Raw genomic sequence first — 14,871 nt, forward strand, 5'->3', positions numbered from 1 at the left:
CCTGGGTTCCAGCACCAGCACTACATAAACTGGCACAGTGGCACACTTGTAATTGTAGCACTTAGGAGATACAAGTAGAAGGGTCAGGAATTCAAGTCTTCCTCAGCAATTCAGCAAGTTTAAGGATAAGCAGAGTCACAGGAGTCACAGAGTCACCTTATCTCAAACAAACAAAATAATTTTTTAAAAATGTGTTTTGTTTTTTTTTTTTAAAGAATACATACCTGTCATCCCAACACTTGGGAAGTTGAGGCAAGAACCACATGAACCCAGAAGTTCAAGGCTAACTTTGGTGAAATTTTGTCTGGTGTATGTGTGTGAGCCTGATAAATTACTGAAGGAGAGTATTTGATCCATTTATATTAATATAAAGGGGTTCCCCCCCTTTTTGAGACAAAAGTCTTGCCTGCTATGGTCTCAAACTTGCCATATTCTTCCTGCCACAGCATCCTGAGCGCTGGTATGTAGTCGCTAATCCAGCTGGGTTCAAGCCCACAGTGATTTCCTATTTATCCTTCATCTTATCTTTTAATGGGTTGTGTGTGTACGTGCACACATAAGCATGCATGTACAAGTGTGCAAGCTGGAGGTCAGCCTCAGCTGTCATCCTCAGGAATACCATCCACTTCCCTTGAGACAGGGTCTTTTCTTGGCCTGGCACTTATCAATTAAGCTAGACTGGTTGGCCAGTGAGCCCCAGGGACCCTGTTGTCTCCCTCACCACTGCTAGGATTACAAGTGTGCACACCTGCACTTCCAGCTTTTTATATGGATCTGGAGATTGAGTTCAGGTTCTTGTGCTTGGATCTATTTTCATTTGCCCTTTATCTGTGTGTGTGTGTGTGTGTGTGTGTGTGTGTGTGTGTGTGTGTGTGTGTGTGTTATTCATGAAGCTTCTGAATCCTTTGATGTCCTTTGCCACTGTGGGACAATTCAAATCTGCTATCTCCCCAGCTACTGCTTCTGTTCTCTTTTTTTATCCTCCCTTTTAGAATGTCAACCATGTACATGAAACACTGCCCCCGTGTTCCATGTTTCTTTGTTTGACAACCATTTTCCTCCTTGAACCCAGACATTTACCACAGCCCATCTCTAGTGCACTTTCTGTTGTCTTCTGCCATGTCAACTATTCTTAAGTTATCCAATTAATTCTCTTTTATTTATTTAGAGATGGGATTTCATGTAACCCTAGCTTATCTCATATTCAGTATGTAACTGGGGCTGACCCTGAACTGATCTTCCTGCCTCTGCCTCCCAAGTGCTATGACAGTGGTTCTGAGCCACCATGTTTGGCTTACAAAAGAGTCATTTCAGATACTACATTGCCAGTTGTTCAATGCCCACTTGATTCTGTTTTACCCTGAAATCGTCTATCCTTTAGCCCATCTTCTTCATGTCTTTCACTTCCTTGCCCATGTGTCCTTGTGTGATAACTGCCATCTTCCCTGATGACATGAAGTCCATGTCCATCTATGAAGCTACAGGGTCCTGTTACCCAGGACACTGTTATTTTCTATTCAATGCTGGATACTCAGTGTTAAAGCACAGGAACCTCAGGCCAAGTGATCTTTCCCCAGAGATGGTGAAAGCTGCTGTCTGTTGTAGTTGACCTTCACAGAGACAGACAGACCCTGGAGAATGGCCTGATCCTGTGATGCTCCATATCAGCTCCAAGCGTTGGACTGATTTAGGGCTGTTTTATACCACACTAGGCCTTGACCTGAGAGTCCAGGGTCCCCTCATCTTCTCACCTGGCCTAGGCTTGGCTTCCTGCTTGTTCTGACTCTGCTATCTGACTGGCATGGCCTCCAGATTTTATATTCCTTGTGTACTTCTGTAGTGGCACTCTCCTATTTATGAAGGGTGTTCTGGGTACATGTGTGCAGAGTGGGGGTACCTGATCTGTAGTTTCTTGCTTTTGGTAATTTTGTGCCTTAAGAATGCCTTGAAGATCCCTCTTCATCAGTGGTATAAAACAGCCACTCTGTGCTCACTCTAGTAAATGTGTCTGTGATGCCCCTGAAATGGAGGTGTCCCTCCTCAAGGCCTTCCAACAGGACTGCCCTAGAACTCTGTGCCTGGGAACATCTGGGTTTTTGTGTGTTCTATAGCTGGATTTTGATTTTTTTTTTTTTAAGGGAGTGAGGGCAAATGCTTGTTGCCTGGAAGGTAAATCCGATACAAACTGATTGTGGTAGAAACTGGAAGCTCAAAGAGTTTTCTCAGGCTAGAGAGATGGCTCAAAGGTTAAGAGGACTGACTGTTCTACCAGAGGTTCTGAGTTCAATTCCCAGCAACCACATAGTGGCTCACAACCATCTGTAATCAGATCTGGCACCCTCTTCTGGCCTGCAGGCATATATGCAGACAGAACACTGTATATATATAATAAATAAATATTTTTTAAAAAAAGTTTCTCAGCCGGGTGGTGGTGGCGCACGCCTTAATCCCAGCACTCGGAGGCAGAGCCAGGCAGATCTCTGTGAGTTCGAGGCCAGCCTGGTCTACAAAGTGAGTTTCAGGAAAGGCGCAAAGCTACACAGAGAAACCCTGTCTTGAAAAACCAAAAAAAAAAAGTTTTCTCAAAAGTTTTGAGCTGAGCTGAGCATGGTGACATACTTGTGTAATCCTAGCACTCAGGTCTCCTGGAGGCAGGAAGATCGGAAGTTCAAAGTTATCTTCAACTACATAGTAACTTTGAAGCTAATCTGGACTACGTGAGATCTTACCTCTGAATAAACAAACAAACAAATAAATAAATAAAATTCCTTTGAAAGGATGTTTTTTTTCTTAGTACATGACAAATTGTCAAAAGGATTGTGGTGGATGCTACATTATGCATTTAAGACACAGTCTAACTTACGGAGTCAATGCTCCTGTTATCAGAGTGTCAATAAGTAAATGCATAATCAGTTACGGAAATAAACATCCACTTTTATGAGACTACCTCCCTGGTTTTAAGAATTTCAGACATGGAGTGTCTTGTGGCAGTTAATAGCCTAATACAGACAAAGCCAACTTCCCACTGAAACTCTTCAAGAAAGATTGTCACATGTTGATATAGCCTTTAAAACTTTGTGAAAATCAATCCTCAACATCAATACTTTAATGAAACATTTCAATGAAATCAGGTTAAAGTGTGTCCAGGAGCCTGCTGGAGATTTCACATACTTTATAGGTGCAATTTTAAGGAAGGTAATATTAGCAGTACCCATGATGCAGTTAGCCATCTAGTCCATACATGTCTACATCCCTATCGCTTAGTGTCTACCATAAAACCACATTTTCAGGTTTTCTGGAGTCTGTCCAAAATTTTAAGTTTTTTTTTTTTTTTTTTTAAATCAACTCTAGACTAAGGCCGCACTGGGTGTCTTTAGAAAGCAGCTCTTCAAATGGGCCCCAGGGACACTTCTCCCCATGGGCTGCCCAAGTTCTTAACCTCCAATACCACACCCCTAGGAGCTGTCATGGAGCCCTGTGCCTTGCACAGTGTCAGCTGGACTCATCTATGCCACAGATGCCAGGAGCTGGACTTCTCCATCTTCAGAGCTTGTTCACTGTCATAGAGACTTCACAATGGGGACAGGCACAGGTAGACCTGAGTACTCACAGTGAAGATGTGTCACCTGATGATTCCCCCTCGCCCAAATACCTACCCACCCCACAGATGGAACACCTAGTTATTCCAGAACCTTTCTGTGTCCACTTGCTATCTGACAAAAGGTGAGTCCTTCTCTGGCTTCCTGGCATCCACCATATTTATAAACAGCTGCTCTTAATGTTGAGCTAGTATCAAATCCAACACATTCACCAAAAGATCAACAAGAGCAGATAAAAGGCATTTGTTTGTTCTTTAAAAAAAAAAAAAGTCAGATTCCAGTAACTCCACATTTGGAGGGATACAAAGTGCAAGATGTCATGGCTACATTTAGTCCTCAGATGTTTAAATAAATTAGCTGGGTTAGAGGTCTGTGGTGCTGCTTCCCATGGACTGGATTGTCTCTGTATACCTTCTTGTATCAGCAACCCAATGTGAAATCCTCACCTGGAAGCTGGGATGCACCTGCCCCCTGCCCACCAAAAGGGCACTGACATAACTTTACCAGGAAGCTGGCAGAGAATTGGAGATCAGACCATGATCAACACAAGCTCTATTTCCCACACATACACCTGCCATCAACTGCTTTGCCACACTCGCGGCAGGTCGCAGCAAATGGATACTGTAGTAAAGTCTAAAACACTGGAGCCAGCAAGGCAAATGTGAACACATAATCCAGAGCATGACAAAAGGTGCCTTCTGAGGTCTGTCTCGCCTGGAAATCAAGGCAAGTAACAAGCTATCTTTCTGTTCACACGAGACATCTTCATTGTAGGCTCCTTAGGTGACTTCAGAACAGAGCTGTTAGTACCTAAGGCCACCTGGCACAGTTACCCCATGCTGGGCAAAGACATCCAGGCCTATGAGAGGGATACTGGCCAAGGAGGTGCTAGATGCCTGTTCCCAGCATCCTGGCTGGAGAGAACCAGCTGGAGCCAAGTCCAGCAACAATGGCCCAGCCTATCATCCAGGTCACAAGAGGTATCAACCTAGAACCAGAGACAGATGTGTTACAAGCCATCCAATGGGAGAAAGTTGCGTAAGATTTTTATAGACAACAAACTTTCTCACTCCTCACTCACCTGGTCACTGTCCAGATTCTACAAAGACAATCAGTCACTGGCCACCTGGAAAGGAAGGCTGTCATTAATTCCCAAAAACAGACGCGCACAAGACAAGCCACCAGTAGAACACTAACTGCAGCTACAACTTTAGAAAAGCCATGGAGGAAGGGTACCTAGTGAACTTCAGAATCCAATGTTTGAAGCCATGTTCTTCTTGAAGACTTCTGTTTTCTTTCTGAAGGCAGCAAACAAACAAGCCTCCTGTTGGTTGGCAGTGAGCCCTGCAGCCTCAGGAACAGGAAGAAGACTCCACCTGGTATACACTGGGCCCCAAGCAGTGTGGGGTGAATACAGAATCTCAGGTAGCCAGAAGCTCACACTAACCTGACACAGACAAAACCTAGAAAGAGATGGCCATTCTCCTCAGTTTTAGAGATAGATTAAATGAATCAAGTGTCTTTGTTAGAACAAAACTCATCAAAAACAAGATCAGAGAAACTCCTTGTTGTTTTTTACTTTTCTTGAGTTGGGGGATCTCAGTATGTTCCCCAGTCTGGTCTTGAACTTACAGGCCTAAGTAATCTTCCCACCTCAGCTTCTCATGAAGCTAAGAGAAATATCCAAAAATAAGCATAAAGCAATTTAGCACACATGTCACTGTGAGAATGAAGTCAGCATTAGTGAAAGCTAATGGTTCTGCTCACCTGGAGGACTGAGCTGAGCATAAAGAGAGGCTGGAGGCAGAATGGCTCTTAAGACCCTTATGTGGAGCTGTTCCAAGCCCTCGGTCTGCATTTTGTTCACTTGACAAGTCCCAAGATACATGATTGGTTCCAGACTGCCCAGGTGTGGCTGCCTTAAGTCTTACCTGGTCTGGGAAGCAGTGCTGACCCCCTGGGTTCTGTCTCCTGGGAATCTGAGTAGAAGTAGGTAGAGATGTGTACACTCTGCTCCAATGTTCCCCATGAGCATCTCAGAAGCACTGTCAATGTTCTTGAGGAGCGCAGCTGGCTAGGGCACAATGCCAGGGTATGGTTGGAGGATGGGCCTTTAGTACTTTCACCAGCTAGCTAATTCCAATAGCAGGGATTCTTACATATCACTTGCCTCGGATGGGGTCTCTTTCTAAGAGCAATATGAGTCCAGTAGAGGAACTGGCATGGAAAGCTAGCTCTGAGAGTCAGGCTCCTAACAAGAACTCCAAGATGCTCTGGCCTGTGTCCAGCTTGACAAAGTCCCTTGTAGGAATAGAATAAAATTCCAGATCCAAACAATCCTGCATAGGCCCCAGGGGCCTATGCAGGATTGTTTGGCTCGGCCTGGGAGGAGGGGACTAGACCTACCTGGACTGAGTCTACCAGGTTGACCTCAGTCTGTGGGGAAGGTTTTGCCCTGGAGGAGATGGGAATGGGGGGGGGCGGCGTTGGGGGGAAGGTGAGGGGGACGGGAGGGGGGAGAACAAGGGAATCCGTGACCGATATGTAGAACTGAATTGTATTGCAAAATAAACTAAAATAAATTAAAAAAAAAAAATTCCAGATCAATCTAGCATTATGCTAAGGTCCTGGGCTGCTTGTTTAAACACCATAAGGAAATAGTCTTTAACAATCTCTAAGCCAAAACAAGCTGCCTTTGTTCTCTGTAGAATAAGTTCCTGTGCCTCTGCCTTGTGGAGCCTGTGGCCACAGAAAGAAGTACATCCAAGTCCAATACTATGCCAGCTCCAGTGACAACTTCACCAGTGGGTAGGTTTTGAAGGTGGATAGCCAAGCCCTTAGGGTCTGAAAGGAATATGGAAAATTCACACAGGACATAACTGTGCTATGCAGTTCCCAGGGGACATTCTATCAGTGAGCTTGGAAGTGGCCCTTTTAGCACTTTGGGGTCATCAAAGACAGTGAAAATGGTGGCAGAGTCTGTGGTGTCATAGCCTCCCAAGGTCAGCTGGTCTTATTTGCTCATGTAAATCAGGTGCTCAAACTCCTGCAGTATTTCTCTAGGGCCCATGGAAGAAAGGCAGTGCCAAGGCCTCAGGTGTCAATGTGCACCCACAAGTACAACTTGTAAAACAGTAACAGTGAGCTACAAATGACTTATTCCCTGGTTTCTGTTCGGTGAACAATGACTATGAAAAGGCAAGTTGTCAGCTTACTGCTGAAAAAGTATCAGGAGAGAATCAAGTTAACCTGAATCAAAAGAAGTAATGCAGCCGGGCGGTGGTGGCGCACGCCTTTAATCCCAGCACTCGGGAGGCAGAGCCAGGCGGATCTCTGTGAGTTCGAGGCCAGCCTGGGCTACCAAGTGAGTCCCAGGAAAGGTGCAAAGCTACACAGAGAAACCCTGTCTCGAAAAACCAAAAAAAAAAAAAAAAAAAAAAAAAAGAAGTAATGCAAAGTCCTTTTCTGGGGACATCAGTGACAAGAATGGTGATCCAGTAATGAAACCACCATCTTTTTTAATTTATTAGGCCTACCTACAAAAAGAAGTTAATTCATTTTTTTCTAGAATGTTCTAGAACCATCCAGAGAAAATTTCTGAGTATTCACTACATCGTACTACCTGCACACATGTTTAAAAACCTGCAAAAGAGGCTGTAGAGATGGTTCATTGGTTAAGAGTGTGTACTGCTCTTCCAGAAGACCTAAGTTCAGTTCCCAGCACCCACATCAGGCAGCACTGAGCTGCCTGTAGCTCCAGCTCCAAAGAGATCTGGCACCTTCTTCTGGCCTCTGTAAGCACATTGTGTTCTCTCTCTCTCTCTCTCTCTCTCTCTCTCTCTCTCTCTCTCTCTCTCTCTCTCTCACACACACACACACACACACACACACACACACACACATAAAAATAAAGTAATATATTTAAAAAGTTACAAGTGCATGGTCTGATGGTGCACAGCCCTGTCATCCTCGCACTTGGGAGGTAGAGGCAAAAGGATCAGAAGTCCAAGGTTATCCCTAGCTATGTATCAAGCTTGAAGTCAGCCTGGGCTACATGAGACCTTGCCTCAAAAAACAAAAATAAAAGAAAAATCTGCAACTTAACTAGGTTCAGTGGTTCAGGACTGTATCCTAGCACTCAAGAAAGTGTGAGAGGAGACTTGAGATCTGTCTGAGTTACATGGCAAACTGGTCAATTTATCAAGAATCTGACTGTCTCAAAATCAAAGTTAAAAAAGGGTAGAGAGTATTTCAATGGCAGAGTACTTATCTACCATGCTCAAGGCCTAGGGTGGATCTCCACTATAAAATAACAATAATAAAATCTTGAAATACAATTGAATTCCCATACAAAATTGCCATGACCAAACCACATCTATATCAGTGTGTGAGCAGAGAGTCGGGTCATAGGGCACCAATGCTTCATGTCCTTTACCACAAAACAGCCACCAAACCACACTGAGGAGCTATAATATTACCTTTCTCTAACAACATTCCATATCCATTGGGGCTTGTGTCCTTCAGGTACTACAGTGGAAGTCTCAGGCCCACTTGGACAAAGCTTGCCACCAGCAACACATGTGGCAGTTTTAAGTCCCAACACAAAGCCAAATCCAACCAAACACAGCAGCCAGAACCCTGACACCCTGTCACCAGAGTAGAGTAATCTTCTTTCCCAAGTGCTTCTCTGGAGCTCATCAGAGTTAAAGCACAAGCTCCTTGAACACTGGAGTTTCTTTTTACACCTATTTGGCACTCTTGGGTATAAAGCCCTAAAAAGGAGTTTTCCCACAACAGATCCTCCAATACACCTGCAGCTCAAAGGATACATTTCTAGAACTGGAAGGTGAGCTGGGTGCTTAGGCAGGGTACACAGGCAGGTTTGTGGAATAGGGCTGCCCCTCCTATTTGAGTCAGCCACTCATCTCTCCCCAACTTATAACAACCCAGGCCAGTTCATCAACAGTAAAGTGAAACACACCATCCAGTCAGCCACATTAAGTCCTGAAAGTCAGCAAAGTCATGAAGAAAAGTTCCAACGTGCCCAAGACTTTCCTCCAAGTGTCCAAAGCAACAGATGACATCACAGAGAAATAGACCTCCATCACACTCCACTGACCATCCTTGTTTCTGCTCCACACAGGCGCATGTAGCACAGTAGGCCGCACTTGCGCACTCAGTGGGTAGAAGGGCACATGGCGCTGCCTGCCTTTCTACACCACTGCAGAGCTTGCCACCAGCAGAATCAGCACTACCCATCCCTAAACCTTGCCACAAGCCCCATAGCCAACTATTCATCATGGATACTCGTGGTGGATCCTGTCACAGTGAGACAAGCCACACATTTTGGAAGACAAGAATCTATTTCTGAATATTTCCATGTTTCATTCTAATGTAGCACAAAACCAGGCAGACTTAACTTAGGATTTTAGAAAATAATGTTTAAAATAGCCTACTCATTCTTCTGCGTCTACAGCCCAGCAGGTATGTTTCATGTACTACACATAGTCAAAGTTCTATAGTTCACACCCAAACCTTAAATCCTGCCACTCAAAAAAAAAAAAAAAATGACAGGATTAGTATGTAGCCCAGGTTAATTCAAACTCATGATCCTTCTGCCTCAGCCTCCTCAATGCTGGGAGTACAGGTGATCACCACTAAATCCAGCATTTTTCTGTCAACCTCTAACCCTATACATAGAAAATAAAAGGACAAATTTATATAAAAACAGTGGCATAAGGATGTTAAAACATCATTGAAATAACAAAATATCAAACCTAAAAGCTGATTCCACCTGTAAAGGACAGAACAGGATGAGCCTTGGCAATCTGCAGGAGTATGAGGATGCATATGCTAAGCCTCAAAGGAGGTCACAAGGAGGCCTTGCTACCCTACTTCACTTCCAAGCTTTATAGAATACAGACTGAGAAGTAACTCATACCAGAAGAGAGATCTGAGAAGGAAAATGCACGCTTACAGCCCCGTCCTTGCCAGGCGCTACCTTGGCCTGGCTAAGCTACAGCACCTCCTAAAGCAAGGAGGGCCTGGACCAGGGTCACTCAGACAGCAGGACAGGAAGGGGCTTCCTCAAGGTCCTTGAGGTCCTGCTATAGAAAGTAAAATCAGCTTTTAGGGCTGGCCATGCCCTCTGATTCTGAATATGACTACTATATGTTCCTAGCACAAACAGGCTAAAGTTTCTTTTGAACAGAGCTCATGCCAAAGTGAAGCTACTAGATACAGAAAGGATAGAAAACCTGCAAACCAGTTCCCTCATTCCAAAATTATATATTATATTCATTCATTCATTCATTCATTCATTCTCTCTCTCTCTCTCTCTCTCTCTCTCTCTCTCTCTCTCTCTCTCTCTCTTTCTCTCTTTCTGAGACAGGGATTCTCTTTTTAATTAGCCCTGGGTGTCCTAAAACTCACCCTGTAGACCAGGCTGGCCTTGAACTCATAAAGATCTGCCTGCCTCTGCCTCCCGAGTGCTGGGATTAAAGGTGCGTACCACCAAATTTATTCTTAAAGACAAACAGTAGCTGGGGAACCAGGGAACAAACAAGTAGTTGTTACCCCAGCCTTCCCTGAAGGGGGAGTTTTACACTACATTGGACACACATGTCCCGTGAGTATGAAGAAAGAGTGAGAATAACCCAAACCTCACCTCATCTCCACTGCCCCATGTTATCCACAAAAATTGTTGAATTTTAGAACTCCTCTGTTCATGTGAATTCCAGGTACCCCAATTCACCTATAGCCACCTCCATGAACTGTCCCAATACTTTGGGACTTTCAGGAATCCAACAATCTGTACCCATAAATAGACTTTGCTCTTGAGACACTCACCACACTGGTTTATCCAAGCCATGTTCAACACTCTTGGATGCTGTTTGTTTAACAATCACAACAGCTATGGATTGGCCCCATCCCCATTTCCCAGATGTGGGAAACAAGGCCTAAAGTGTTTTTGACAGTGTGCATAATCTCAGTGCACACTGTTGATGAAGTAGTCTCAGCTTGCCTCCATGGCCACTTGATAGGTAACTTGGAAATAAAGAGAGCAGACATCATTTTCCACCTTTCGTCTTTATTTGCGATAAGTAATTTGCATAACTCCTCAAACCAATACAAAAGCCCAACAAATAATGTTTTAGTGCTCATGGAAACAAAACTGTAAACAAGGTCCAAAGTGCCAGCATCAAAGGCAACTGGAAACTGTCCTGTAATTCAGTGGCTTGGAGGATGACCAGTCACCACCACACATATACTTGGGCTTCCTGGGACAGGATACCCCTCATGTTCCCAACTCGATGTCTCCAGTGTAGGGTATGTCCCTTCCTTCCCCACAGAGAGAAAAATATCAAGTCATTTTCTCACATTCATGCTGAGCACCAGATAAACAGGAAGTTCTGGAGCTAGGTTGATGCCCAGGGCAGTCACACCATTCTCCCAGCATCACATATGTCGGTATGTACCGTGACAAGGGAAGCAGCCTGTCTTGTGGCTATGAGCTCTGCAGATACTAATGCCTCTTGTCTCACAGGAAAAGGCACCTTGGGGGAGCCAGCTCCTAAACAGCAGCTGCCCTTCAGCTGCAGCATGGTCAGCCTGTGGTCTGGATTTCAGCTAGACACACTAAGGTCTTAAATGCAGCATCCAACTCCTTTCTAAAAATATACACATGACCAGCACTCTCTAGCAAGAACAAAGCAAGCTCCACATCCCTGGGTCAGCGGCTCTCTGCATGTCTCCTACACAGAACAAATCCCAGCACAAAGGCTGGTGGTGGACCAGCAGAGGGAGCCAGTACCTGTTCCTGGACACAAAGACTCTCTCGGGCACAGACCTGCCACTGGTTCCAGGGGGTTTGTGGGTTTAGGTTTACTAATTGTGTGTACTTTTAAGCTTGGTGGGTTTTAGATTTAGATGCTTCAAGTTTGAGCGCAAAACATTCCAACAAGCACTCACTGCTCCCTCTTGATGCCCAACAACACATACCAATTCCCTTCTTGTCCTGTAAAGCAAGCATGCTGGTCCCATAGGACTCAAAGCCAGTCTACCTCCTGAAAGACCTTGAGGTAGCTGGAAGGTAGTTGCAACTCACAGCCCATCTGCCTGACAGACAGGTTACAACCTCCTCCTCCTCAGTGACACCTGGGTCTGAGAGTTGAAATGAGATGTTTAAAATCAAATCAGGACACAGCGACACACCAGAAGTTGCACTTACGAGACAATGAGTGGGCACCTTTGGGCAGGTACTCGAACAGAAGCGAGCCGTCGTCCCCGAGCACGTCAGCCTTGAGTGACAGCAGACTGTTCTTACTCATGAGTGCTGCACGCAGGTTGGCCACTGCAGTGGCCTGGTGCAGTGCTTCATCCTTCTCTGGGGTGAGGGGTGGGCCCAAGTAGCTGGTTTCTCCTCCTAGGAGGCCCTCATCGATGTGTGCATAGAGCTCTGCCCTCTCACCTCGGCTGTCTGAGCTGCTGGCCTCAGTGACAGTCAGGTCCACATCTAGGGAAGGGGAGGAACACACAGGTCATTTGGGGATGTTGCAAGTGGGAAATGAAGACAATTAGGAGGATAATGGCAATGAGCTTCAGTCCAGTCTAGCCCTCTGAACCAGTGTACCCACCCAGAGCAAAATGTGCTACTGATCCCACCTGCCTAGACCTATAACATGCCACACAGCACAGCAAAATTTACAATCCAATGGGCACTTCACTCACAACCAGGGTAGAAGGCCACTAACCTTTGATAAAGGGTCAAAGACCTGAGCCCAGACCCAACTCTGGAGCTATAGGATCTCCTCTTCTCAAAGAATAGGGTGCACTCAACATGCACCAATGACCGTTAAAGCGAAAACTATGAAACTCTTAGAAGAAAATCTACATGACCTCAGATTTGGCAATGGGTTGTCAGATACCAAAAACACTAGTAACAAAACATAAATTGGATTTCATCAAAATTAAAACCTTGTGCCAGGTATGATGGTGCATGCCTGCAGTTCCAACACTTAGTAGAAAGAGGCAAGAGGACCAGGAGCTCAAGGTCATTCTCAACTACATGGTGAGTTTGTGACCAGCCTGGGCTATATGAGGCTTTGTCTCAAAAATAAAACAAAATACAAAATAAATAAATAGAAACTGACATGTTTCAATGACAACCCACAGAACGGAGAGAGTATGTACAAGTTACTTATACAAATTTTGAGACAGCGTCTTATGAACCCCATGTTAGCCTCTAACTCTTTGTAGCCAAGGATGACTTTGAGCGGCTAATCCTCCCAGCCTCCACCTCCTATGTCCTGGCATTACAGGTGTGTGCCACCACGCCTGTTTACATAGTACTGGGAACTGAACCTAGGACCTATACATACTAGGTAAGCACTATACCACTGAACTATATTCCATCCCAAAATTATATAGCTGATAAGATACATATCAAGACTCTAAAATATCTTTTAATTCAATAATAAAGGTAAATAAAAACATGCAGTAGATCTGATTAGACAGTTATCTAAAGACACACATGGCCAATAATCTCACAAAAAGGTATTCAAACATCTTTGTCATAAGAGAAATGCAAATCAAAACACAGTAAGGGGCTGGGGGGATTTCTCGGTGGGTTAAGAGCACTTTCCATTAAAGCCTGCAGTTCTGAATTTGAATCCTCAGCACTTGGGTAAAAACTCAGGCATGACTGTGGTAAGTGCTTGCCTAGCATACCCAAGGCCCTGCATTCAATCCCCAGCACTGTAAGAAAAACAAAACTACACTGAGATACAATTTCACACCTGTGAGAACAGCATCTATCAAACAACAGAAAACAACAAGTATCAATGAGGAGATGGAGAACCTGAAGCATTGCTATAACTGAAAACATGAATCATGCATCATCAGTGGAAGGTTGGCAGTTTCTCAAAGGTGACAGATCCAAGACACTCTAGTTAGAACAGCTGAAGTGACCAAGCAGGACATCTGTTATTCTTTACATGAGAAAAGTAAAGGGGGGAAATGTCACATAGGATCTGAGCCCACCTGTTCCTCTACCCTCTTGCTCTAAGGCTCCTATCCTAATGAAAAGATAGCCATGTTCAGGCCACAGTGAGAAGTGCCCCTCCAACACAAGTGCTAATGACCCTCCAAACCTTTTCCCTAGGAGCACTGAATAAAAAGCAAAGAAAGTATCAATGCTTCTGTGTGCTTAGGGCCTGGGATTTAAGACAACTTTTTATTAGATTGTATTAATTTTTTTAATTTTGTGTGTATGCTCTGACTGCATGTATGTATGTACACCACATGTGTGCTTGATGCCCATAGAGGTCAGAAGAGGGCATCAGATCCCCTAGAACTGGAGTTATAGATGATTGTGAACCACCAGTGGGTGCTAAAAATTATACCCAAGACCTCTGCAAGAGCAACAAGTGCTCTTAGCCACTGAGTCATCCCTTCAGATCAATAGTGTGATTCTTTAGCAACTTAACTCTTGGGGATTAACATGAATTTAAAGTGCATTTCTCTTTAGCATCTAACTTGATGAGTCATGGACCTGCAAACAAGTGGATAGTAGGACTTGGACAGTAGCTCTTGGCATTAGCCTCCAGACTTATGACATTTAGCCAACTGTGACAAGAACTGCCCCACTCTTCCCAAAACATAGCTCGCAGATAAACAGATTACTTCCTACAAAGGCTACTGAAATGCTTCTGTGAGCTAAGAGTCAACATAGCACACAAGCATCTTTACGAAGATATGGGGGATGACCAAAGCAAACATGTAACATGAAAAGTTACATGATTGAGCCTCTCACTATCACCGTCTCAAGTGTTAGAGGCAAATAGATTTGGTGACATTAGGGGGAAAAAGACTTCAATGGCAATGTTAAAAAATAAACTGAATGAATGGCAGGACATAGTGGCACATGTCTTTAATCCTAACACTTGGGAGGCAGAAGCAGGGGAATCTCTGTGAGTTCAAAGCCAGCCAATCAAGAGAGACCCTTATTCAAAAAAAAAAAAAAATCTATGCCATATGTGGTGGTTCCCATTTGTAATCCCAGCACTTGGGAAGCAGAGGCATGATTGCTGAGAGGGCCAGGCTGAACCATAAAGTGAGAGTCTATTCTTTTCCTTTCCTTTCTTTTGAGACAAGATCTCTCTATGTAGCCTTGGCTGGCCTAGCACTTGCTATGTAAACCAGACTGGCCTCCAACTTACAGATATCCACCTGCCTCTGCCTCCCAAATGCTGGGATTAAAAGCAGGCATCAC

The 14,871-nt window shown here is 44.5% G+C and overlaps 1 protein-coding gene across 3 annotated transcripts in view; it reads right to left on the bottom strand.

Annotated features, from left to right (window-relative positions):
- Zbtb46 (zinc finger and BTB domain containing 46) overlaps positions 1–14,871 on the bottom strand; it is a 95,467-nt gene that overhangs the window by 14,655 nt on the left and 65,941 nt on the right. For all 3 annotated transcript variants that reach the window (XM_052723293.1, XM_052723294.1, XM_052723295.1), the window contains exon 3: positions 11,830–12,114. In XM_052723293.1, the coding sequence (XP_052579253.1) occupies positions 11,830–12,114 (285 nt within the window). The remainder of the gene's footprint in view (positions 1–11,829; positions 12,115–14,871) is intronic.

This window comes from Peromyscus californicus, unplaced genomic scaffold (assembly GCF_007827085.1).
Source record: "Peromyscus californicus insignis strain IS unplaced genomic scaffold, ASM782708v3 Scaffold_7__1_contigs__length_154581171, whole genome shotgun sequence".
NCBI lineage: Eukaryota > Metazoa > Chordata > Mammalia > Rodentia > Cricetidae > Peromyscus > Peromyscus californicus.